At 39.4% G+C, this 25,880-nt stretch overlaps 2 protein-coding genes across 3 annotated transcripts; one reads left to right on the top strand and one right to left on the bottom strand.

The window, feature by feature from the left end:
* Positions 1 to 291: 291 nt before the first annotated feature.
* Positions 292 to 15,355, top strand: fsd1 (fibronectin type III and SPRY domain containing 1). The gene is made up of 13 exons (XM_014028586.1): positions 292 to 456; positions 1,065 to 1,160; positions 5,018 to 5,149; positions 6,863 to 6,964; positions 7,192 to 7,214; positions 7,550 to 7,671; positions 9,829 to 10,038; positions 10,111 to 10,209; positions 10,373 to 10,520; positions 10,628 to 10,710; positions 12,577 to 12,828; positions 13,573 to 13,661; positions 13,727 to 15,355. The coding sequence occupies exons 1-13, from the start codon at positions 442 to 444 to the stop codon at positions 13,835 to 13,837; spliced, it is 1,482 nt and encodes a 493-aa protein (XP_013884040.1). The 5' UTR covers positions 292 to 441; the 3' UTR covers positions 13,838 to 15,355.
* On the bottom strand, positions 15,287 to 25,019 carry LOC106532521 (signal-transducing adaptor protein 1). 2 transcript variants are annotated; one of them, XM_014028588.1, is made up of 13 exons: positions 24,802 to 25,019; positions 23,244 to 23,315; positions 23,028 to 23,147; positions 22,544 to 22,600; positions 22,262 to 22,413; positions 22,001 to 22,132; positions 21,815 to 21,884; positions 19,091 to 19,193; positions 18,911 to 18,994; positions 16,435 to 16,503; positions 16,269 to 16,316; positions 16,059 to 16,181; positions 15,287 to 15,965 (listed from the first exon to the last, which is right to left on the bottom strand). In XM_014028588.1, exons 1-13 carry the CDS (start codon positions 24,886 to 24,888, stop codon positions 15,901 to 15,903), a joined length of 1,182 nt encoding a protein of 393 aa, XP_013884042.1. In that variant the 5' UTR covers positions 24,889 to 25,019; the 3' UTR covers positions 15,287 to 15,900. The 2 variants fall into 2 exon arrangements, with proteins under 2 accessions (XP_013884042.1, XP_013884041.1); XM_014028587.1 differs by having other exon boundaries at positions 16,059 to 16,184; positions 24,802 to 25,017.
* Between the last annotated feature and the right edge of the window lie 861 nt (positions 25,020 to 25,880).

The raw sequence follows: 25,880 nt of genomic DNA, 5'->3' as shown, positions 1-25,880 counted from the left end.
TGGGGAATTCAATGGCACAGTAAGCAAAGCTCTACAAAATTCTGCCTCTTCCGTTTTGCAATAAAATTTTGCAAAAATTTAAAGGGTTTAATTTTTTTTTTTTTTACGTGACCAAATACAATAATTCATTTAAAAAATGTTGATATTTGGAACGTAAATGTGACGAAGTCAATTTTATGTTAAAACGGCCTGCCATACATAACTCTCCAGCACTTGAGGAGGATGAATGCTGTAGAAACATCATTTCCCATAATCCCTTTTTTCCCACGCATGCGCGTTAGACTCTACGGCCCAAAGGCGTTGGTGTCCGTCTGAAGATGCGCTACACTCCGGTAGCATCAGTACCAGCTCCGCGGTGCTAATTTACCACAAACCAGGGGGGACGACGGAGAGACACCGGCGGTGATTGCGGCTGTAGAGACGCCGGCACATCTGAACGGGATGGGCGACCAGAAGGTGAGCTGGGACCGGAGGAACAGGTGTCTGATGGGGTGGATATCAGGCAGGGCGTAGTATACAAAGGAGGGACAAGGAGTCTGCGGCATGAGCTGGCTGTTTAGTGGTTTTATTTGTTTAAACTGATAGTTGTCCTGTTGGAGGCGAGGCTCGTCGACGATTTATTGCTGTATCACTCACCGACGGGACGGGAGGGGCAGGGCGCAGCTCTTCTACCAAACATTACACGGTCCGTGTTAATGAATGGGCTGTTTCTTTCACTGAGTGGTCAGCAGAGGAGGGCAGGAGTGGAAACCAATCAGAGGACTGATCAGTTTAACAATAAGTCCAGTCCTTTGCTTTGAAGTCTGCTGTGTAAATATTTGCTTAGGTGCATTATTAGATTCACATCCTGCCCCTAAATTGTCCCCCCTCTCAGACATCTGAGGCATAAATGTTACAGCCATGTTGTAAAGAGCACTCAAAGCTAAAGCCTTGTGTGTGTCCACTCCAGCTTTGCACTGATTAGGTTAACTATGACCTCAGAGGAGTGAGCTGATTGGTTAGAGGAGCACATTATGCTCTGCACACTGTTTCATGTTTGCATTACATGTTTGTCTTTACTGCAGGAGTCCCTGCGTAAGATCACTCACACGCTGGCCGTGAAGAACGAGGAGATTTCCAACTTCGCCTGCACTCTCAAACAGAGCCTGGAGAACCTGGAGGTACGGAGGTTTAATCTGAAAGTTGCACACTTTATAGCTGTGCCATGCCATGCCATTCCATGCAACTGGCTCACCCCTACTCTTTTCCTCTCAAGCCCCAAGCGTTTGCTTTGAGCTAATTTTTCTTTAGGATTTAAACCAATGTCCTCAACAATAAGATGGAGGTTCTCAGTAGGGCTGCAACGATTAATCGATGACTAATCGATTATTAAAATAATCGATGACTAGTTTAATAATCGATTAATTGTTTTCTCTCTTTTTTTTGTTCTTTACTCTGTTTTTCTCTCCAAACTGCTTTGACACCTTCCACTGCCACATCTGCCTTTCTGTCCTTGACACACATGCACAGTAGTGGTAACTGGGGTAGGCCGTGGACGTCACAAGACATTATACAGACAGGCTCTGGTATCATGGCTACCYRGCAACGGAGCTCAAAAGTGTGAGATCATTTTAAGAAAATAAAGAGAAACCTGTGCAATATCTGCAGAGCAGAACTTGCCTTCCACAGCAATTATTTTTAGTTAGCATATAGCTAAAATCTAACCATGGTTATATAATAGCAGCTGCATTCTGGCGCGATAAGCTCTATGTTTTATATTCAGTTAACGTATGATCTGATTAGTCGATTAATCGAAAAAATGATCGGTGATAAATCGATTATAAAAATAATAGTTTGTGGCAGCCCTACTACTCATATTCATTTAATTAAGCGTTTTTATGATTTGGCCGATTAATCGAAAAAATAATCAACAGATTAATCAATTATTCAAATAATCAGTAGTTGCAGCCCTAGTTCTCAGGAGGTTTCATGCATAAATATATTTATTATATTTAATTATACATAATTATTTAATAAATATAAAATTGTATTGTGGCTCTTTTGGGAGAAATTTTGTTTCTCAGTAAGAAGGTTGCTGGATCAACTCCCAGCCTGGCACCTTTCTGGGTGGTATTCTCCCCGTGTGTGAGTGGGTTTTCTCCAGTTACGCCTGGTTCACACAGCGAGAAAATTGTGCCGATTTTTTGCCCGATAGTTCACTTCTGACAATCTTAAGGTCGATTTGATCATCGTGTAGCCAATCAGAAAACGAGGTGAAAGAAACTTGGAGGGGAATCCGAAATACAGGAGAYAAAACAACTCCACGTAGGGTTGGGCATAATCGTATCATGTGCAATTAATCATCAGAAAAACATTAATCGATTTTTTTGCACTTGATGATTAATATGATTAATGCCACCAGGCAGAAACCACTCTGTGCTCCTCTCTGCTTCAAATATGATGAACATTAAAAAGGTTCTGTTACTTATTTATCTATCAACACAGTTTAAAATGTGATGTATAGCCTGAAGTCTGTGATTTTGACACAATTTGGAACAGATTTTTATGAAGAGCAAATCTTTCCCACTAAATTAGTCATGTGACTAGGACATAAGGGTGTCCAGGGACTCCAGGGGATTAATCATCAAATTAATCGTTATCAGCTAAATATCACAATTAATGGTGATTAATTATTTTGCCATTATTACCCAGTCCTACTGCCACCGAGCAGCAGAAAGTCCGGTGGACATCAAAGACGTCTTTTTGTTTTTTCTCTGTTAAAAATAGTCCACAAACGAACGATCTCCATCGCTTCTGTTGGCCATGTTCAACAGGACCCCCGCGTGCGGAGCAGGGGTCCTTTTGTTTTCGTACTGTTTATTTATTTTTTTACTTTTACATTTTTTTCTGAGATTTTTCGTCAACTGTAGCACAGAAACCACTGCACCGATTAACGTGAAATCTGGTAGGAATGTAGATGTGTCCCACCTACGCTGTACCAGCCAACGGTTTTACGATAGACCCCACATTTGAGGAGGGGGCTCCACCTGAAAAGGGCTCAAACTATTCAACCAGGTTCTCTGGTACACAGTATACATCTCATATGCTCGTGTTGTTTGCATTGTTTAGTTTTAAACAAAAACATGTATAAGTTTAAGTGACTTATATTTTAAAATGTAATGTGACTGAGAGCAGCTATAAAGTACTGAGTAACCTTATTATTTTGCACTATAAATTACTGTGGTAGATAACCTGCAATTCACTGAGTCACTGCGTGTGTTAAGTGTGGAGTCAAGAAGGGTTACAGTCTTTGTACCTTTTGGTCACTAGATTTTCGTTTTAAAAACAGATATTAAAAAAGAAAAACAGTTATTCTTTTTTCATTTTATACTTTAAAAATGGGGAAACGATTGTTTTATTTCTCAAACCAAAAGCTTAATGCGGTGGTTATCAGAGCATTTAAGGTGGAACTACTTAAATAACTTTTTAATAACATGCAGCTGCCTGTAAATGAATAAACACTAGCTAACTACGTTTGCAATCTAACTTCAGACTGTATTTCTTATTAATATAACTAGTCTGGCTAATTTCTTTAAAAACATTATCTAGCTCCACCTTAAATGGTGTGATAACAGGTTGAATAAACCTACTTTATAACTAGCTAACCAGGCAGCCACAATAAATAAACACTGGCTAACTAGTTTGACATTTCTTTAACAGGTTTCTGATAGTTTGTAAATCACTTCTGCTGCTTTCAGCACATGAAGTCTTTCTCCAAGAGGTCCATAGTGAGGAACTGGAAGCTGCAGCAGGTTCAACASGACAGTGTTGAGTTGCCATAACTGTGTTAAACTTTAGGTTTGACAAAAATAAAAAGATAGTTTTGGAGTAAAAAATGATCATCAGGTTTTTTTTGTAAATATCTGTTTTTAAAACAAATGTCCAAAATGTATACAGACGCTAAAGTTATAAATCTTAATGATTTTGTGGATGTATTTGCCTAAATAGATGGGAACAGGTAAATAAATCTTTATTACAGTTAATGTTATGAAAAAGCAAATAAAGGAATTTGTTTCTGGTCTATTAACCTGACATTTCTGTAATATCTGTAAAAGAACAAACTGAACTGTACATCTGTTGGTTAAACCCTCATCTCTCATGTTGATATAGTTTTCAGATTGATGTTTTAAAACAACAGCTTGATTGAATTTCTGAAATTTTTTTTATGGGTTTTAGTTTCTGTGTTCTAGACCAGTGGTTCCCAAACTTTTTATCTTCTGACCCACAAAATATCCATGGCAAAAACTTGTGACCCCAAATATTACTAATCTGAGTACATAAACTTCGTTAATAACCCTAAAAACACAGTCTTTTTGACAATCTAAACAGCTTATACACAAATAAAAATACTTAATTTCACTTATTTTGTGTTGTTATAATAATTATAGGGAAAATATTACATCAGAAATTATTTTATTACCCTTTAAATTGATTTCTGGAGATTATCCAAGGTGCTTCATGACCCATAATTGGGTCCCAAGCCCAACTTTGGGAACCAAAGTGCAGTGGTTCCCAAACTTTTCAGCTTTTGACCCACAAAATAACAGTAGCAGAGACCTGAGCCCCAGTTATTTTTGGATGATAAACATTTGTATCAGGTCAACTAAACATGGGCATAGTAACAATATTTTTATACTACATTTATCCATTTTAAATATACTAACCTCACTCATTTGTAACAAATAAGGCAAACATGTAATCAATTCAGAAAATCTTTTCAGGACCCCACCTTGATGTTTCGGGACCCCACTTTGGGTCCTGACCCCAACTTTGGGAAATGCTGTTCTAGACCTTACCCTGGATTTTCARTGGCTCCCCCATTAAAAAAATAAATAAAAAAGAATTCTTTAGGCGCCACTGGCAGAACCAGACTCAGGAGTGTTTGACAGGACAAGAAAGAGTCACAGACAAACACAGAATGACTGGTCCAGGTGTCATTTGTGAACTAAAGTTGACATAGTTTTTGTTTTGACACCAGGCAAACTCGAACCGAGTGCAGGAGGATCTGGAGTCAGAATTCAACTTCCTCCATGCTGCTCTGGATGAGATGAAGGAAAACATGGTGACTCGCATCAAACAGGAGAGAGCCAGCCGCACATACGAGCTGCAGGTACCTGATGCTTTGTTTTTTTTTTAGTAAAATATTATTTCAGAAGAGTGTTTTATACAAGAGAAACAATTTTATAAAACACACAGACTAAACAAATTGACCAAATATGGTATATCTTCAAAATTACAAAAGTAATTCCAAGTAATACCTTTTCATAATTTATACACAGTCCTGTTAAAATTCAGCTAGATGATCTGACCATTTTATATGTTCTTTAAAATTGTGCACATTTGTTTGTACAAAAACAGCTAAATCATAAAACGAGAGAAGTTTCATTTCCTGTGAAAAAACAGTGTGAATGCTTAATGCTGAAAGAGTTTTCCTGAAAGCTGCTGAAGAAGCTGACAATGTTTAATAGCCAAACTGTTCATGTCAGTTGAACAGCTGATAAAAGCAGGCAGTAGCAGAGACAAGTTGAATCTAGCAGACAGTGAACAGAGAGTAAAAAAGCTCACAAGCTAAAATGAGCAGTTATTTAACTAAAAACAAAAAGTTGAAATTAGGGCAGAGATGCAGAATGAGTTTGTTTGCAGTAAAAAGCCGAAATTATCACAAGGTGAATTTAGATTTAAAAACTAAAATTAGCTGAAAATGGCTACAAAGTAACTAAATAGGCAGAAAATAGCAGAAATCAGCTGTAAGATGCATAAAAAGCTTACATTAGCAGAAAGAAGCTGATAGAGACCTAAAAAAGTTTAAATTAACAGAAGAATAGCTGAAAGGAGCAGAACGATAGCTGAAAAAGCTACGCTTAAAAAAATAAGTTGAAGAAAGATGAAATTAGAGCAAAGAAGGGGAAAAAAGCAGAACCAGAACAAAAGCTAAAAAAAGTAAAGATTTATGAACATTTTAAAGGGTTTTATGGATGTTGAAGAAAACTTTTCATTTTCAATGAGAAAAAATTGGCAGAAAAAGCTAAATATTCAATTCAGTTTATTTCATTTATTCATCAAACCAAACCAATCTTTATACAGTAAAAATAAAAATAAATAAATAAACTAACAACAAAAGGAAAGAAATAAAACCCCCATTTTATTTGGGTCCAAAATGTCTGAAAAAGTTGCTGAAATACCAAAAGTACCCACAGGCCATCTCATAAATGAGCTGAGTGTTTTCATGTATGAATTATTGACATAAAACAAAAATTGTGGAACCAGTTAGATGTGAAAACATAGAGAAGAAAAACAAATCTCAATAGTAAAGCTGTCTTATAAGACAGAGAGTTAATGTCAGCAGATGCGTTCACTTCAGGCGTTTAAAAGAAAAGCACTGAGTTTGGATGAGTGTCGGGTGACGCTCATAATTTTGGTCTTAGTTGCACTATGTGACTGTGGAATCTGGTTTTTGAAACAAGAAAAGTCGATCATTTTATTTGAATGATTTACAGTTAAAGGTGAGAATCAGAGTGCCTATACCAAAAAATATATATATAAACTGTTTTTTTATTGGAACCACTTACTCATAAGACATAAAACTTTATATTCACTGTCTAGTTGAAGCAGATCTTACCCTCACTGCTGCTACTGTAATCTAATTCTTAGGTTAGCTTATTTGTATTTGTTAGTTTGAAGTTTCTGCAGCCTCCAGACTGAAACATGACTCTCCGATGATGCAGCAGCTTCATAACCTCTACAGGAAACACAATACTTTCATTATCCTGATGACAGCACCTCAGATCGGCTCTGTTTGACGATGAGTTTGTGTTCACCTCAGAGTCAGCTGAGCGCCTGCTCCAAAGCCCTGGAGAGTTCAGAGGAGCTGCTGGAGCTGGCCAATCAGACGCTCTGCTCCTCTGGAACGGACAGTTTCACTCAGGTGACTAACACACCTGCCGTGCCGCGCTGTTTCTCCTGCTTCCTGGCAATGTTTTTACTGAATATCAGTGTTTAAATATACAAGTTAGACTGGCATGTTTCTGTTGTCACAACTTTAACAAGCAGCAATGTTTTGTGTTACGTCATGATGACCTGATGGACTCAGTTTTGTCTTCGTTCTGTATCTGTTTTTTTTCCTTTCTTCCCCTCTATGCTTCTCCTCTCCAGGCGGCCAAAGACATTAAGGATAGGTATAGTACTCAGCTATCCATTGCTTCCCTTTTTGTCACAGCCTCCTGTAGCCTAGAGTCATCTCATCATGTAGCGTTGCATGCATTCAGTTGTGAAGCCACCATACCCACAGCTTAGACAATAAACACTGTGGAAAACCCTCCTCTAGTGCGACTTCTGTCTTTGTGTTTTCCCTCTGGCTCCTCGAGTCTGTGCCATCTTGTGTCAGTCCCTCCCTGGATGAATGCTCCTAAGCTTCACTTTCTAAGTGCTGATGAGTATTTATTAAAAATAGACCCTACATGTTTCCACCCCATGTTTTTGTGTTTGTGTGTGTGTGTCTTTTTGTCTGCAGCGTGACAATGGCGCCGGCCTTTCGCCTCTCCCTGAAGGCAAAAGCCAGCGACAACATGAGTCACCTGATGGTGGATTTCAGTCAGGAGAGGGAGATGCTGAAGGCTCTCAAGTTTCTCCCAGGTCTGTGTTTTTATTTCAAAGAAAGTAGAAATAAAAAGGCTGCGTCACACCACTGCTGTCCTGTACTGTTGGACTTGTAGATATATGCCTTTGTAAATGTTGCTCTGTCGTTTACTCAAGCTGTGATGATCAACATTTCTGAACTCCTTTTACTTTGTACTTGAGCACTATGCTTATTTAAAATAAAACTGTTTTTTTTTTTGCATAGTTAGTCTTTTTATCTGCTTTTTCTTTTCTGTTTATACCTGCTTTGGCATTTCACCTTGAATGCCACAGTTTAAAAAAAAGATTTTTAAAGTTGTTAAAGCAAAATTCCTAAATATTTTTCAGCCTGAATCTTGTAAACAAAAACTACATGCAGATTAATGTTGTGAGAGTGTTATAGTTTGGCACAGCTAATCAGACATGACGTGCAGCAAGGTGTGATCATGTCAACATTGTTATAGGTTCAAGTAGTGAGTTATAAAGAGAGACCTGACTGAGAGGAGAGGATGTGATCTGGTAGGAGTTTATGGTAAAATGTTTAAACGCAAAAACAATAAATAAATAAAAATAAATAAGATAAATAAATTTTTTTGTTGCACTTTTTAAAATATAAGATTCATATTGTTCAGCTAGACCTATTTAAGTTTATAAATTACCTCTAGTCACACGTGTCAAACTCGAGGCCTGTGGGCCAAATATGGCTCTTGCTAACCTTTTATCTGCCCCTTGTTTTTTTGGCAAGTTTTTCATGTGTGCAACCCATATACTTCGTTCTACTGCTCATCCCCCAAATGCATGTTCCTTACAAATGTGGCACCATTTGAAAGAGAAATGAACAGGCTTTCCAACAGTAGAAGATTTATTACAAAGAAGCAGTGGTGGGCACCAGCCCGCTAAAGCGCAAGTCCGCTAATTGCGGACCTAAATATTTTGTTTGCGCTTTAACGGTCTTACTAATTTTTATAATTCATAAGCGGATTTGCGCTTTCTAAAATGAAAATGCAGTACCTCTAATAACTAATTATCTACCTGTCATTATTATCTTGAACAGCAGAAGGTATGGCTGTCAATGAATCACAAAAACACTTGATCTGTCCAACAGCACCCCTCCCAGATAAACACACTTATTGAGAAGGTATACATCCTTGCTGACAGTTGCGTTCGGCCACGGTTCTCATTTCCCACAATGCTTTGTGTCTGCTTATGTAGCAGGAAGGCAATGGTTAGAACTATGTGACCAGGCGAAAACAGTTAGTTTGTAATCCATACTAAAAATTTTTATGTATTGATATATTTTTACTTTACAATTGGAGCTCCTTTTTWAAAAAAAAAGTTTAAACGCTGGAGCTCAATACTTAACGTAATTGGTCGAAGCAATCGGCCAACGGGGTTAGCTGAAGGGACGCAGAAATGATTTAAAGATGTTATGCTGATGAAGACAGACATCTAGTGGTCAACTGGAGCAACAACAAAAGTGTGGAAAACTTTAAAATCCATGCCCTTATTTTGAAGTGAAGATAATTTCCTGTACTTTGTGCTTTCATTTCCCGTCACAAATCAAATCCGTCATGTATCCAGAATGCATCGCTTCGGTTTTCCAATAAACAGTTTTAAAATTACTTTATTGATGCTTCTTTAATGAAAAATCTACAACAAACAAAAGAAAAAGACAAAGAAGCAGCCGAACTAGCAATCCTCAACAACTTTTTAATTTTACACCAGGAGCCAAAGGTCTGTTTCAGGAAATCACATCCCCAACAATCGGTGGTTGTAGGATTAAGCTGTACAAGGGTTCACACACCGCTAGTAGGCAGTGTTGTGCGAATATTGTACATGAATCATTGCCAGCTAGTAAGTGTCAAATTGAGCTTGTGCTTTAAAATTAGCTTCCACTAATTTTTTTATGACAGAAGCGCTTTTAAAGTTGCGGACCTAAAAATTTTCATAAGTTCTTTTAGAAATTGCGGAGCTAATCTTTGGATTAGCGCTGCTCATGTGTTCAAAGAAGCATTTTTACAACAAAGAAATAATCAGCCAATCACAAATTTTCTTGCTTTTTGGGCTAAGATGGTATGTATTTTTTTTAAACATTTAAATAGCCATTTCTGGGGGGAAAAAAGTTTAAAATCGAAAAAAAAAAAAAAACTGTTCTTTTAAACATTTTTTTTCCAGTTCCCGCCACTCCAGAGATCCAGGTATCAGAGTGTCAGGTGTGCGACAACACAGTGACTGTAGTCTGGACCCTGCCAGAGCCCGATTCCAAGATAGACCACTACATCCTGGAGCACCGGCGCACAAATCACGAGGGTCCGCCGCGCATCAGAGAGGAATACCCCTGGATGGTAGTGGAGGGGATTCGAGAGATGGAGTGCACGCTCACAGGTGAGAAGGAGAAGCGTGGCCAGAGGCTTGTGGTTAAACTGACCAAAGAGACTCACAGATTGTTCTCGTCAGGGCTGCGCTTCGACACGCGATACATGACATTTCGAGTGAGAGCGTGCAACAAGGCTGTGGCTGGGGAGTTTTCTGAACCAGTCACACTCGAAACTCATGGTGAGAAAACAAACGTGTATTTAGAAAACTGAATACAGGCTTTTGTTATGGCTGAAACTAACAATGTGTGGAATGTATGGTGTCTTGCTCATCTAAGTGTTTATTTGGATCATGTCAGCTTTCAGTGCTCTTAAGTTGTCTGTGCCCCCACCCCCATTTCCAGCTTTCAGTTTCAAACTGGACTCTAGTTCGTCCCACCAGAACCTGAAAGTGGAGGACCTGAGTGTAGAATGGGACAGCAGTGGAGGAAAGGTGCAGGACATCCGCAAAGAGAAGAACCGAACCAACTCCCCTATGCACTCCCCAGCCAGGTTTGTGTACGAGATAAAACAGCTGCAGGCATTTGTTTTTGGACTTGTAGCTTTCAGTGTTAGAGAGTCTTCAAAGATCTTAACTGACCATCTTTAAATGAAACCAGGTCTGCCCTGATGTCTCCAAAGAGAGCTCCAACAGCTCGGCCCGGCAGAGACAGGTTTACAGCTGAGTCCTACACAGTGCTGGGTAAGAACACACACACTCAACTAACTACAGACAGCGTGGTCAGAATGAACTGCTCTGTGACTGTCCCTTGCAGGCTCAAAGGTGTAGGAGGAAAGCATGCACCTTGACCTACCATGACCCCACACACACAAACACACACGCACAAACACACACACTTCGATGTTTCAGGTTTAGTTAGCATTTTATAAAAAAATGCAGGTTAAGATGGTAAATGGACCGAACTTAWAGAGCACTTTATCAAGCCATATGGGGACCCCAAAGTGCTTTACACTACAGACATTCACTCATCAACACACTGATGATGGTAAGCTACACTGTAGCCACAGCTGCCCTGGGGCACACTGACAGAGGTGGGGCTGTCAAGCACCGGCACCACCGGACCCTCTGACCACCATCAGTAGGCAAGGTGGGTGAAGTGTCTTGCCCAAGGACACAGCGTCTTATAATGTCACTTTTCCACCAGTGCCACTTAGTGTAGTGTCGGTATGGTTCGGTACGGTTCCAAGCCATTTCCATTAGGCCAGATTCATGGAACTGGCCCTTTTTTAAGTACCTACTTCATTGTGGTTCCAAGCAGCCCCAGCTGACACCAAAATGCGACGTCAGAACACTGTTCGTCACTGATTAGCTTAATTTTTGCAAATTTGTAAAATTTCAAATGTTATTCATCAAATATGTTTCCATCTCTCATTTTGCCCATTAATCTTTATTCAAAATACCTAAAAACCACCTCCACCAACCGCCCAAAACACACCCATTGGAACCGGACTGGAACATCAGTGGAAAACCAACCAGTCCTACCCGTACTGACCCGTACCTACACCAACCGTTCCGACACTACACCATGGAAAAGGGGCTAGCGCTGAAACGGGGGATCGAACTGGCAACCCTCCGGTTACTGGACGACTCCCCTAACCACTCCGTCACAGCCGCCCAAAGATGGTCAGTTTTACTGCAGTCGTCTATCATCTTCATTAGGTTAGCTGAAGATCACGGCACAATGACGCCAACAGGACCACATCATCTGCAAATAGCAGGAATGGGATCCTGAGGCCACCGGACCGGACTCCCTCCACACACTGGCTGCACCGAGAAATTYTGACATGAATGTAATGAACAGAATTAGACAATGGGCAGGCCTGATAGAGTCCAGCTCCCACCCTGAAGGAGTCCGACTTGCTAATGGCAATGTGAACCAAACTCTCACACTACCTTTATAAGGGTTGAAGTGCTTGTAACAGCTGATCCACAACCCCATACTCACATCGCACCCCCCACATAGTACCTCGAGGAACATGGTTAGAGGTAAAGAGCTGGTCCAGTGTTGCACGGCCAGGATGGAACTCGCATTTTTCCTCTAGAACCCGAGGTTCAACCATCAATAGGACCCTCTTCTCCAGCACTCACGAACAGACCTTACAGGTGAGGCTAAGGAGAGTGATACCCCTGCGGATCTCGTCCACCCCGGTAGCCCTGCCGCTGTGGAGCTTTTTAACTACCTCAGTGACCGCAGCACCAGTTATGGACAGACCAACCCTGAAATTCTCAGACTCTGCTTCCTCCATTGCTTGTGGGATTGGGAAGGTCTGACAAATATTCCTTTCAATATTCTTTGCAGCTAAATGGATCCCTGTAAAGTAAACAGACTTACAGTTTCAGAGGAGTATTTAACTAATAAACAGATGATGACTGTAGGTGTTTGGGACTCTGTCTGTTTTTTCATATACAGTATTTGATCTGATGGTTTTATGAAACTCTTAAATAAAACTTTATAAAACCAAACATGTCAAACTACACAAATAATTTCTGCAGATCCATATCGCAGCAGTAAAGTGTTTGTAATCATAACTTAATGTCTCACAACAGCCGACACATTCATTGATGCTGGCCAGCACTACTGGGAGGTAAAGTTTGACAAGGAGAGCAAGGCATTTGCTGTAGGCATCGCCTTGCGGAGCCTTGGCCGCTTCGACCAGCTGGGGAAAAGCAGCGCTTCCTGGTGCATCCATCTGAACAACTGGCTGCAGCAGAGCCTCACAGCCAAGCACAACAACAAGGCTCGAACCCTCGACTGTCCCATCCCAAACAGCATAGGGGTTTATGTCAACTATGAGGAAGGTGAGATGGAAGTAGATGTGTTAATCAACAGCAAATGGTTTAAGATTTAAAGTGGACATATCAAGCAAAAYCCACTTTTTTAGCAGTTAAACACATTTTGTTACAGAGTCTCAGAGAGGTTGAGTTTAGTCTCTCATGATGTTGCATTTATACTCTGTTTGGGTCATATTTTTAATTTTCTATGATCTTTTCTGTTACATCACAGTTTTTGCAACAGAACTTCTAAATAAGGTCTGGACTTACAACTGCAATTTGGTGGTCTTCCTCCTCCTCTGGGTCTGGTTCAGACTCTGGCTCCAACATGTAAAGTTGGACAGATAGGTCTTTCCTTGTTGACATCTTTTAATTAATTTGTAAAAAAAAAATAAAAAAAAAGGTTTCTACGCTGCTATGTAGCCGTAAACCCCTCTATCAAACTACAACTGACCGCTCAGGAAGCTGGAAGGGTTTTAAGCGACATGTTTGGATTTAAAGAGACAGCCTCAAAATGAGTTGATCTGAGTCGCACCTCAGAAAAGGAATGAAAGGGGCTTGTGGAGTTACAATGAGGAAGAATTCAGACCAAAGCATTGCAATTCCACTTTATATATACCCCAACTGAATGATTAAATGTGAAAAATAAGGATTTAAAAGCATGAAATGTCTGCTTTAAGTCACAGCTCTGTATAGCACTTTTGGTTGTTAGCTTGTCTAAAACATTTGAAGTCTTTTATAATCAATTTGCCTTATTTTCCTTTTCTTTAGGTGTAGTGTCTTTTTACACGGCCAAAGCCAAGCAGCTCATGCATACTTTCAGAACAAAGTTTCAACAGCCTGTCATCCCAGCTTTTATGGTGAGGAAGGTTTTCGCTCCTCCGTTAGATTTGGAAACGGTTCGTTGATGCGTTTTGTCCTGCAGGTGTGGAATGGAAGCTTCTCGGTGGTGACGGGCCTGCAGGTTCCCAGCGTGGTCCAAAGCGGCCAGAGGAAGAACAGTGGCACCAGCAGCTCCAACGCCAGCCTCACTTAAACCCACCTGCAGAAACCATCCATCCAGCTGGACACCTCCCAGCTCCGCCTCCGTCACCATCACAGCCTCCTCACTGACCACAGTTGAACCTGTCAGTTGCATCACTAGAGTATGATAGTTCTTTTTGTTGCATGACAGCAAAAGTTACTTTTTTTTGGGAAAAAATAGACTTTAGCTGTTGTGATGTTTGGGGCTTTGTTTAGTCTGAATAGTTTTTGTTTTGCTACACATTCGTTCAGCGCTGTCCCTCTGCTGCTAGAATGATTTAGCGCTGGCCGCTGCTTCCTTGCCTTCACTTGTCACTGACTCGTCCTGCAGCCAGCTGCAGGTTCAGGGTCATCTGTCCTGTCTGCTCTGTCCCTGTGCCTTCAGATCGTATCTGACTGTCTACAACTGCCCCTTATTTCCAGTTTAAAACCACTATTGATGWAAGTTTGAATTAAATTTAGACTCAGTGAAATCCATCCTAACGACATCCAACTCCTTGACAATGTAACTGAACACTAAAGTGGACCATTTAACACCAYTTACACAAAAACTAACAGTAATAGAAATTATTTGGCCTACAAACTCCGCAGTGTTTACTGATTTTTATATTTTGGGTTTGGACCCAGACTTAATGTTCAGYAACTGAGTCTTTCAGCCCAGGGGTGGAGCCGGAGGTGTGGCCAGGGTGGCAATCAGTGTTTGATTGGCCACTCCCATATTATTGACGTGAGTGGTGATCTTGGCTTTTATATTTGCGTTTAGAATTCATCAAAGATTGTTTTCGTCTAATTCTACACTAATCTTCAGCTTTGTAGGTCTAAAAATGGCTGAATAATTTGGATCATTGTTAACTACGATCACATGAAATTTTAACTCAGTAATTCTTAAAGCTGAATTAAATCTAGAATTAGCTGTGGTGGCCATATTKAATGACAAATCCAGAGTGCTTTTATTTATTTGTATGTGCCCCAATCCTTTAAAAAAAACCCACCTTGGCCATCCCTTGCAAAAAAAAGTCTAGCTCCGCCTCTGTTTCAGCTTCCTACTGAAGCTTTGTTARTTTTAAATTGAATCCAGTGTTTTTTGCTGAGGAGTTGATTGACTGCACAGAAAGATTGAGGCAGTTCCCTTATTGCTYTCATCTGTTAAACTATTTTGGATCTTGGAAATGACCGGACTGCACCCTGTCTGTGTCTCATAACCCCTGTTTATCTGTAGAGGGCTCTTCCTACGAGTGAGGTTTTGGCTGAAGTCAGTTCATCCTTTAGAGAGCTCTTAGATTCAGCTAATAAGCTGTTTTATGAAAAATAATCAGGTTTTGGGCTCAAAGGGATTGACTCTGGAAAATATATCGTCTATAGTAGTATCCATGTCATGTTTTCTTTAACAGCATTCGTCTCATGTCTCAACAGGAGCCTGCAATGCTTTTAAGAAGCAGCTAGCTCCGTTATTTCCACAAGATAAAAATATCAGTTTATTGTAAATAGTTTTCCACAATAATGTATCAGTAATAAAAACGTGAAACACTTACTTCTTAGGAGTTTTTTTCAAAATAAAATACAAAAACAGAACTGTAAAGGCTTGAAAGTGTAAAATTAATAAAAAAAAATGTATTTACAAATGTATTCTGTAAATAAATACTAAACCAATCTTCAAATAGCTTCATAGCACATACTAGAAGTTGCTTCATTCAACTTGTTACAATGCGACAGATTTACTGTAATTACCTGTATATTGCACATGTGGTTAAATAAAGTCCAGCTTTGTGTTCACAGTGTACATAAAAGTAATACATTTTGCAGTCTTAAATATCACATGATGCAGTGAAAATATGTAAATTATTCAGAACATTTTAAAACGATCTGATGAGAGGAAGCTCAGCAGCAAATGTGCAAAACAAGCAAGAGGATATAAGACATTTACACCTGTTTTCACAGCAATTTCCTTTGTTAATGATGTTCAAGAGAGGAGAATCAATAAAATGTAAGTCTTCTGAGACAGCTTATTGAGCAGGAGGAGGAGCTGCTCGTTGTGCAGTGAGGCATGGGAACACAGCCTGGTTCTGTCGCTCCGCATTAATCCTGAAGCTTTAGCTTCTGTCCCAACTTGAGTTTTAGCTCAGATATCGCTGGCATAAGAACTGTAACAAACCAGAGGATGAAAGGGTTTAAGGTACGGCAAGAAAATTACATTTATTGGGATTTGTTTTGAAGAGATCTACATGTGGACTCACGCCGCCTCTGTTCCTCTGTGTTCCTTAATTTCCTGGAATCTCCCTGGTTGTTGGCCGGGGAGGCAACGCTACCTTTGCGTGGAAAAGGAGATGGAGGCATCAGGATCCTCCTTGGGGGCGCCACTGCTGCAATGAAACAAGATGAACACTGAACAGAGACGTCTGAATGTGGTCAGTTCTCTACTGAAGGAAGAATAATCAGGAACCTACATGATGATGCAACAGCTGAAGAATCCCTGCTCTCCTTTTCATCGTACTCTGAACACACACACACACACACACACACACACGTTAGTCGAAAGCCATCATAGAAATGGTGCAGACATCAGTTTTGAACATTCACAGATTGGAAGGTACCAGCTGGAGTTTAGCTCACCCATATCAGCCAGAGATGATTTTTGTTCTCCACCTGCTTCAGCTTCAGTAGTTGTCAATTTTTCATCAACTAAAAAAAAAATGCAAAAAGTATTTTTAATTGTTTTTGGGCTCAAAAGATGAGGACAAAATGAACTTAAAGTGAATATCTCAGAAGTCAGCCATTGTCAACCGAGCACGTTTTAAAAATTATTTTTATAAAGACCAAACTACCTTTATAAACCGCCAAATTAATTATTAAGGTAACCATTGGATCAGTTTTCATATTCCACATTGTTTTTGATTAAGAATAGTTGTGCTCATAAAGTCAAACTTGAATGTTGATAAACAAAAAACTGTCAAAGAAGAAAAAATAAAATACAGTAAAATTTGCTCGAGTTTGAGAGACGTGGGGAAAAAATACCCAAAGTGACTTTGAAAATATTTTTATAACCTATATTAGGGACAAGCAACTGGCGTCCCGCAGGCCAGGTGACRTCCGTCCAGCCCAGCAACGAGGCATAGGACCCCACCAAAAAAACAAATAAGATTTTATTTTATTTTTACCTTTTAAAACCAGCACTCAAAAAACTCAAAGTACCTCAATTTCTAAAAGCTACTGCTTTGAGTTTAAAAATATATATTTTTTGGAGGGATGAATTTAAAGTCAAGCATACTATATGTGTTTAGTCTGCTTAGAGACGCTGTCTGCCATGAAGGATTTTAATATGTCACCACCACAACACGTTGCACAATTACATTTATGCCTAACCAATATTTTCCCTAAACTTAACCAAGACCTAATTCACACCAGACCTCTAAACGTAACTAGTAAAACTGCAAAAAAAAGTGAGCACTGGGAAAATGTCCTCACTTTGTTGGTTAAAAATCATACGACAGTCACGCAGTCTGTAGCAAAAACAAGTGTACACACACACACACACACTAAATGTTTTCACTCCTTTGTCATTTGTTCCAACTTAAATTTGCCACCCTGAGTTATATGCAGTCACTAGTAATTCTTTAAATAATTTTCTTCAGGGATATCCTCAGACATCAGATTGAGCACAATCTAGTTTTGTGATCAAATACTTGCAAAACTGGTGACCATTCCATTAGCCCTATCTGTTTTTTGCATTGACAACACAAATGATAGGCAAGTGCGTAATAGACACATACTTAGAAAAAAAACAACTTAAGAGATACTTATCAGAAGCTTTCACCTTTTGTAACCACACTAACAGGAAAAACTTCACTGATAAGGTCTGAAAACTGAGTCAAAACACGTAGATGTACAAGAAAAAAAAATCACCTACAGTGCATTCAGAAATGTGGCCAATTTGTAATTTAACTCTTATTTTAGTGCCTGCTGGATTTACTGTTTGATGGTTATCACTAGTGGAACAAATCAGAGCCAGGCCAAGGCAAATAACGCTCATGATAACATCATTTCATACAACATACTGCAACAGCAGGACTTACAAGCTTCAGCACCACAGAGCGACTATGTTATTGTGAAGTCCATCAAACGGACATGAATTATAACAAACCAAGAAAACTATTAAAACATTGAGCTACTGATAAAACAACACAAATTCAAADCAGTTCAGCACCACGGATAGTGGTCGGGTCATTTTGACACCAGCTTTATCTTTTTCAACTCAGAACCTGTCCCTATCAGTAGCTAAAGTTCAGTAAAACTGGCACAGCGGCCCACATGTTCACAAACACGTTTTCAAAAAGAAGTAGCTAATCACCACTACTGAAGAGCATACGACGAGCCCTGCGCTCCGTGAACTCGTCCGTGATGCTCTTTAATCTATTATTCTGAACGTCTCCTCTCCCTGTGTCCCACTCATGTGCAGCATGTCAAGCTGTACGACTGTCTGTAATTTTTTCCTCATTTTGCAGGTACACACTGAAGTTAACAGACCAATCTCCCAAAATTTTTTTAAGTTTTATGGATTAAAAAAAATGTGGTTTCAAACTTAACATTTCAGAGCCTGTAGGACGTTTAAACAGTAAATAACCTAAAATAACCATCTTCCAACCCGCTCTGCCACTATAAATAAGTTCTTCTCTCCGTCCTCATTTCTTCCTGCTCTGCCCCGGGGCTCTGCCCTGCACAGGTGCTGAAAACCGTGGCTGACAGTCCGCCTGTATCCCCCCCATCCCCATGCGTGTGATTAATACAGATTATTTTATTTTTTGCAAAAATTATGGATTTCTGAGGCTCATTATACAGGTAAACGATCAACCCCCCAACCCGGGCCCCATATGGGTCTGGGCCGGGGGTGTGCCGCCCTCCCAGCCCCCCAGAGGCTCCGCCCCTGATGGTTACTGTCTAACAAAATGAATTGAAARTCATCCTCCATGATGCTGCTGCCAGGAACAAGATTTAAAACTTSTGACATCAGAGAAGGAATTTTTCTAATCTGTGAAAAGGTGATAAAAATGTTGTGGTTGACTGTGTGAGGCTGCATCAACAGAAAAGTTACCATGTTTGTGAGGCGCAGCTGCTGGGGATGCTAACAAAGGTTGCAGAGTCCTCTCTCCACTTTCTTTATCAGATGAAATAAAACCTGGTAGAAAAGGAGCGAGAAGGCCATTAGTCATGTGAACAAGGTTATATACAAAGTTTATGCCTCAACTTAAAATAAATCAGTTGTTGTACTTACATATCTTGTCATCGTAATGTGCCTCGATGACCAGGGGTTTAAAAGAATCTTTATTAATTTTCACAAAGTGGTCGACAAGATCCTGCAGCGTTTTACCAAAGACCTGCACAGAGAATTACTTCTTTAATCCAAAACTCAGATTCATCTGGGGAAATTGTTGTATTAGATGTTTTGTATCAACTGTTTGTGTTAATACAAGCTGAACAAAATGTAATTTTCAAACACACACACACACACACACAAAAAACAGTGGTGGGCACACCACTAATCCACTAATAGTGGAACTAGCTTCAAATTTGATTACTATTTTTGAAACCGTTATTAGCTTTGCTAAATTAGGTTGAGCTACTTTCAATTAAATACAAAAATTGGCAATTGGAAAACTTCTATTTTTATGGCATTTAACCCAAAATAGATAAAAACTATCCTCTCCTACAAGCAATGCTGGACGTGTCAGTCACTGTGCGCAGCATCTTTAGCGCACACACACACAAAGTTTGCACAGCTATCCATTTGGGGACATTCCATTGACTTCCATTACATTTCTACAGCCTAACCCTGACCACAAACCCTAAGGCTAACCTCACAGGTACCTACCTGACCCTAAAACTAACCTAAACTCAATTCACACCTTGGTCCTAAACCCAACCTCCAACGGCTTTTAAACCAAACAGGGACTCGACTTTTGTCCCCAAATGTCACCAAAGCCACACCCACACCCACCTTTAGCAGTTAAACTTCAAAGTAAGAGCATCAAAAAGAAATAAAACTTTTAAATAATGAATACAAAAACTGACCTCATTTAAAATATTCCAACTTCAAACAAAGTTTATAAAAATACAAACTCCAGCAAATAATTTATTTTATTCTGAAAGGGTTCAATTGGAAGTATTACCAGTTAAAGAGTTATAAGTCTGATTTGGATTGGCTGATTTTCCACAGATAATCTCACCCACCTTCAAATTAAACAAATAGAATGTAACTAAAAACAGGTTTACATCAGTCCCGCTAACTGTCTTAGCTTAGCTACYTCTAATTTCTCTTTCCATTTAGCATTTGTGGAGCTAAGATTTTGGCTAAGTGAATTAGTGGTTAGAACGTTTAACTTTTTGGTTAGCTGTGCCCACCAGTGGCATCTCTTAATACAGCATGAGATGTGAAATKTATTTTAATGGTTTTATTGTCCGTCATATTTTTAAACTGTTTATTTTACTTTAGCGGTGTCGTGTTTGCCTTTTTACGGTTTGTACTTTGTGCAGCACTTTGGCCAACAGTTGTTGCTTTAAATGYACTATATATGTAAATAAAACTGATTTGATTAGTTAAGCAACAAAAGTGACATTGAGAAAATATATTTGCATTTTGTCACAAGATGCACAAACTTCAAAATGCCATAAATTGTAATTTAAACTGTCCTTTTTCTTACAAGTTAAACCAGCTTCTCTTTTTCCAGGAGAACATTTCTTGGTCACAAACTATAAAGAGCTCCAGCTATGTTGTGCAACTGGTTTTACAAGATTTTATTGCCGCCAAGTTTCAGGACGGCAAGTGAAGTTCTCTGGATGCCTTTAGGTCTTATGAGGCTCTTTCTATTTATATTTTTTGTTTTCGGGTCAAGCAGATCAAATAATTTCATAAAATAAAAACAGCTTAGTTAACTTAGTTAACACCAAATTCAAAAGATCTTTCAGGGACTTTCCAGGGCCAATTTATTCAAATTCAAGGACCACTTGCCACATCATTTTTCTATTTGCTACTGCTCAATATGCTAACATAATTTTAATGCAGTACAAATTAAAAAAAAAAAACTGAATGGTATAAAATTTGAGTCAGAATCCGTGAAAAAGTGGATTGAATGCAYCTCTTACATTCATATCTACAATAAACGGAGATGACTAGTGAAGGCGAAATCCGACTCAACATGACTGGCAGTTCACCTGCAAGAAGATCGCACGCACCGATGCACATGCTGTAACACACAGTGATTATAGCTATGTGCTATGAAACAACACTATGTACAGAAAACACAAGAACGTCGTGCTGAACAAAAAAAAAAAAAAAAAAAAAAAAAGAACACGTTGACAAGCAGTTGTCAATGTGAAATTTACAACCCCAAAAGGAAAAACATTCAGGGACTTTCAAGGTGTTTTTCTGGCCGTTTTAAAAAAAACATTTCAGGGCCTTGAATTAACTTTTTCAAATTCAAACTTAAGGATTAARGACACGTAGGATCCTGATAGAATTCTTCAAAGGAATGCTAATTGCTAACTTTYATTATTAGGCGAAGGTCATCTCATGTTGTAAAGTGAACTTATGATAGTTTTGGTCAAATGCTGAAAATAATCTCATGCAGTAGATTAAACATCTCACAGAATGTCACACYCCGTCATCCACAACACATACTCTCAGCTCCCACCAYACCAAATTGTAGCACAATATCTAGAAAATTAACTGAATTACAGCCATTTTTGTGTTTTGTTTTTAAATTACTTGGCTGTGGCAGCCATCTTGAATCACATTTGCCACAAAATACTGTTCAGTTATAGGGGTACATCTAATAATTGTTTCCTGATAGCATCATTAAATCTGTCCAGTGGTTTAGCAATGTAGAGTTGACTCAAAGTAGTTGAAGGCAATAATTAAAAACAAATTCTCATTGTGATTTATTTTGCCAGCGAAGGTCACATTTATGTTAAGGACATGCAAAATTTATTTCATACTCACAGGTTCTGCCAGGGCAATATAGAAACCCTCGTTTTCATCACAAAGCACACGGTAATGTTTGAATATAGCTCTGAAACAGAAAGAGGACCAAGACTCATTKTCTGACTGATGACTGAAGACAAATACTTCAAAAACAAGATATGTACAGAAATGCATTTTAACTCTTTATAATGCATATATTTATACCCGGTAGACTCCATTCTTATGGTGATGGCGTAAGAGTTCAAGCTTCTTCCAGGTCTCATCAACAGGTTTCCTTTGCTGGCTTCTCTCTCCAGCAGAAGTTCGGCTTCGAGTCGAGGCACCTCGAAGAAACAACTGAAGCAAAAAAACAGGAGAAATGTCCACCTTGGTTATTATCAATGAGTGATGAGGCAAGTTCTTGTGTAGATATTCTTATAAATACATCATTTGTACCACGGTAAGTGTTTTGACAGTGATACTCACGAAGGCATGTCTGATTGGATGGTGTTAGGAGGAGTGCAGTCGGTGGCAGCAGATGGACTGATGTCAGCCTGCCTCTCCTGTTCCTTGTGAACTGCGTCTCCCATCATGTGGATCTGACCTGGGAGCAGGTTGAGGGAGGAGGGCACTGACAGCTGTAGGGTGGAAATGGCTTTTCATAAACAACAAATCTAAAACTTTGCCTCTGAAACGTGTCAGATTAAGAACCACAGAATCWTTTTTTAGGAATTCTGTGAGGTGAAGTAAATGAAACAGAGCACACACCTGACCCACAGAAAGAATGAATCCTTTCCAAAGCTCTCGAGCTTCTGTGCTTGAAGCCTGCAGGACCACCAGACAAAAGAAAAATTACAAAATTGAAAAAGGTCTCAAAAGGATGCATTTTGACAAAGTTTTCTGCCCGAGTTTTAAACTAAGATAATTTTATGCTGACATTTTGTAAGGACTGTAGGGCTGCCAGGGCTATAGTACACTGGAGGAAACCCTGGTACTGCTGCAGAAATAATACTACCACAAATATGACCATTCAATGACATGATCCAGAAGTCATTATGTCACTTGAGAACTATTTATTACATAATAGCGCTCTGGTTAGGGTTTGTGGGATGATGCCCAGCTACTACACTAAACTTTAGCTTTATAACTGTAAAACTGGCTGAGTTGTAGCAAAACATTATCGTCTTACGCTGCGAGACATAAAACTAAAAAGACTGACTGAATAAAAAAATTAGTTTTTTTCCCCTCTCACAATGAATTTGAGGCTTCCACTCCGCAGCTGAACGGTGAATCTGGTCGAATAAGTTTCGTTGTCTGGGTTGTCGTCATCTTCCACTGAGATCAGCGCTGTGAGGTCAACTTTGTCTAAATACTGAGGGAAAAACAAACACACAATTATAATTGTGTATAATTTCATATTAAAATCAGTTGTGGGGCCTACTGACGCCTAACTTGGAAAAATACTCACATCAGAGTCTCTTTTGTCACTGAAGAAAAACAGAGTGTTTCCACAAAGGCAGGTCCACAGTTTCTGAGAGGTCTGAAAAAAAAGTAGCACAAGAAACAGGGTAAACAAACTAAACTGTTTCCAAATGGGAAAAGATGAGGTAGTAAAGAAGGACAGTTCCAGGTAACAGTGACTGGAACTATGACAGGAATGTGTGCTAAATTTAGAACCTTTAGTTAGACCTAATCCAAACTAAACAATCACGTCACAAGATAATGTTACCTCCAAGATCTTGTGATACAGATTTTTAATTTTTTTGTACACATCAGGTTATGTCACCATGTCTTGTAAGCGACACCAGTGCTAACACAATCTGACATTAGGCCACGGAGATGTTAACGTCTCAGAAAGTCGTGTTGGACCGGCCTGAGACAATTTGTCGCCCCAGGCAAGATTTTCGACGCAATCTTCTAAAGCTCGCCGCCAATTTATATCCATTCACATACCAAATTAAATAGTTTTGTCCTGGATCTTATTTTATATCTTTAGCTTGTCCAAATTAAAATAGTTACAATACAATTAATTTGAAAAAGAACACCACAAGTCTTATCTTATCCCTGCCAACATCAGCAATGAGAAACACCTGTTCATGTTAAGGAGCAGCTGTGGACTGAAGCAGTTCTAGGGAGGTCCAGGGGAAGACTTCCCCCAGAAAATATAGTAAAAGGATCTACTTGCATTTTCCAGCCATTTACAAAGCATTTTAATAAATTCCTGGGATTAATAAAACAACATAAAATCAGTATTTTATGATGGTAACTTCACTGAGAACCAGACTTTMACCTGAACTTTATCTGAAGTCATAACTGAGACTTCCATTGTCCTGATTTTGTTTTTTATTTCCACACTGAGCACCAGTAAGTCTGACTTCATCGTGTGATAGTTTTATCATCAATTATCCTGTGAACCATATAACCTCTTGTAGTAATAAAGCAGACTGAGAAACCCTAGGATTAAATTACCTTCATAAACATGAGTAACCAGGGATTATTCTACAGACTAAATAAACTACACTCTGACAAAGTAAAAGAATTTAAATAAACAAATTCCCCCCATTTGTGGTGTCCCTTAGATGGACGGCGCCCTTAGCATTTGCCTTCACTGCCTAAGCCACAGGGCCAGTTCTGTTTACACATCACTGTGTAAAACCTTTATCAGTGAGGGCCCTGCAGAATTCCCCTCAAGGTTTATTGTTGCCAAAGCCTGAATKACCAGTTTGAGTCTCTACTCCCAGTGTACTGATGCAGTGAAACTCAGGTCACAATCCATGTTACCGGAAAGAGTACAGCTCCTAAACATGTTTAGCTTTTCCAGTTTTTTTTAGTAGAGATTATGCCTTTTGAAATCAGGTTATAGACACAGTATATAATAAATTTGGTTTAAATAGACCAACTTCTCCTTAACTTGACATATCTTAAGGAATAGCTCTAAAACCAATTTGGATTTCAAAGGTTAAAGTCGACTTTAAAATACAGATTAAACAGGCGCATCAGTGACATAAATCAGGATAATGCTCTACCTGATCCCTGAAGGACATTTTCTCCAGGTAACCCTCATAGTAACACTCGGGCAGCTGGCTCTTCTTCCGGCCCTTTCGCATTGCCATTCCTCAGGAGCGCGACAGCTCAAAGATTGTCTGAAACTACTGGAGTTATTTTCTCTCTCTTCTTCTTGTTCAGCGCGGTGTTCACCTCTTTTTATATAAAGGTAAAGCAAAGCAAAGCAGGAACCGGTCTGGGAGAATGAACAGCTGCTGACCCTCACTCTGATTGGTCAAGAGGCGGAGAAGGGGGCGGGCYCTTCTGAAACGATCCTCAGGTGCGTGACTCAGAGACGGAAGATGTTCGTGCCAGAACAAACCAGTAAATACTGGGTTTACGGAACAGGAAGAACCAGGTCGGAGTTCACTCAGGTCGGAGGCTGACAGGAAACTGTAGATGACCATAAACTGACTGGAAGATAACAATGTGGTGACAGCGGTCACTTTTATTGGCATGCTTTGCATACTGCTGGACTTCAGCTGCAGGCTAAAATCAGAGGAGCCTGAGGTGATTTGTTTTCTGTTAGTTAATTCATGAAATATTACAACCATGCTGGGAAAAGGGGAAAAAATWAACAAAAAGTTTTGGTTGGATCATAAAATCAGAAAACAACAGAAACTCAAATCAACAACATGAGTATCAGTCCAACAGTACCAATACCAATCATACATCCATGGTTATTCACAGAACCAAATGTAGATTTAAAATTATTAGGGGGAAAAAGGAAATAAAAAGGATATAAACACAGATACTTGTATAGAATATAAAACCAATATTATGGATACGTAAAAATWTATACAGATGCATCAAAGGATACAGTAGATCGAGTCGGGGTAGCATTCATCATACCAAAGTTTGGAGTGAAAGTAGGGAAAAGAATGTCCTGATGCATCTCAGTAATCCAGGTAAAAAATCAAAAAGAAAAAAATTGTATAGGTCCTCTGGACGGGTTCTTCTCTAATGAAATGTTTCGTCTCTCCTCCAAGAGCCATGGGATCCCCAGTTTCTCCTGTTGTTGCAAACCTGTACATGGAGGAAGTGGAAAAGAGAGCCTTGA

Source organism: Austrofundulus limnaeus, unplaced genomic scaffold (genome assembly GCF_001266775.1).
Source record: "Austrofundulus limnaeus strain Quisiro unplaced genomic scaffold, Austrofundulus_limnaeus-1.0 Scaffold786, whole genome shotgun sequence".
In the NCBI taxonomy this organism is placed as follows: Eukaryota; Metazoa; Chordata; class Actinopteri; order Cyprinodontiformes; family Rivulidae; genus Austrofundulus; species Austrofundulus limnaeus.
Note: the sequence above shows the minus strand (reverse complement) of the source record. Positions and strands in the feature narration are given on the sequence as shown.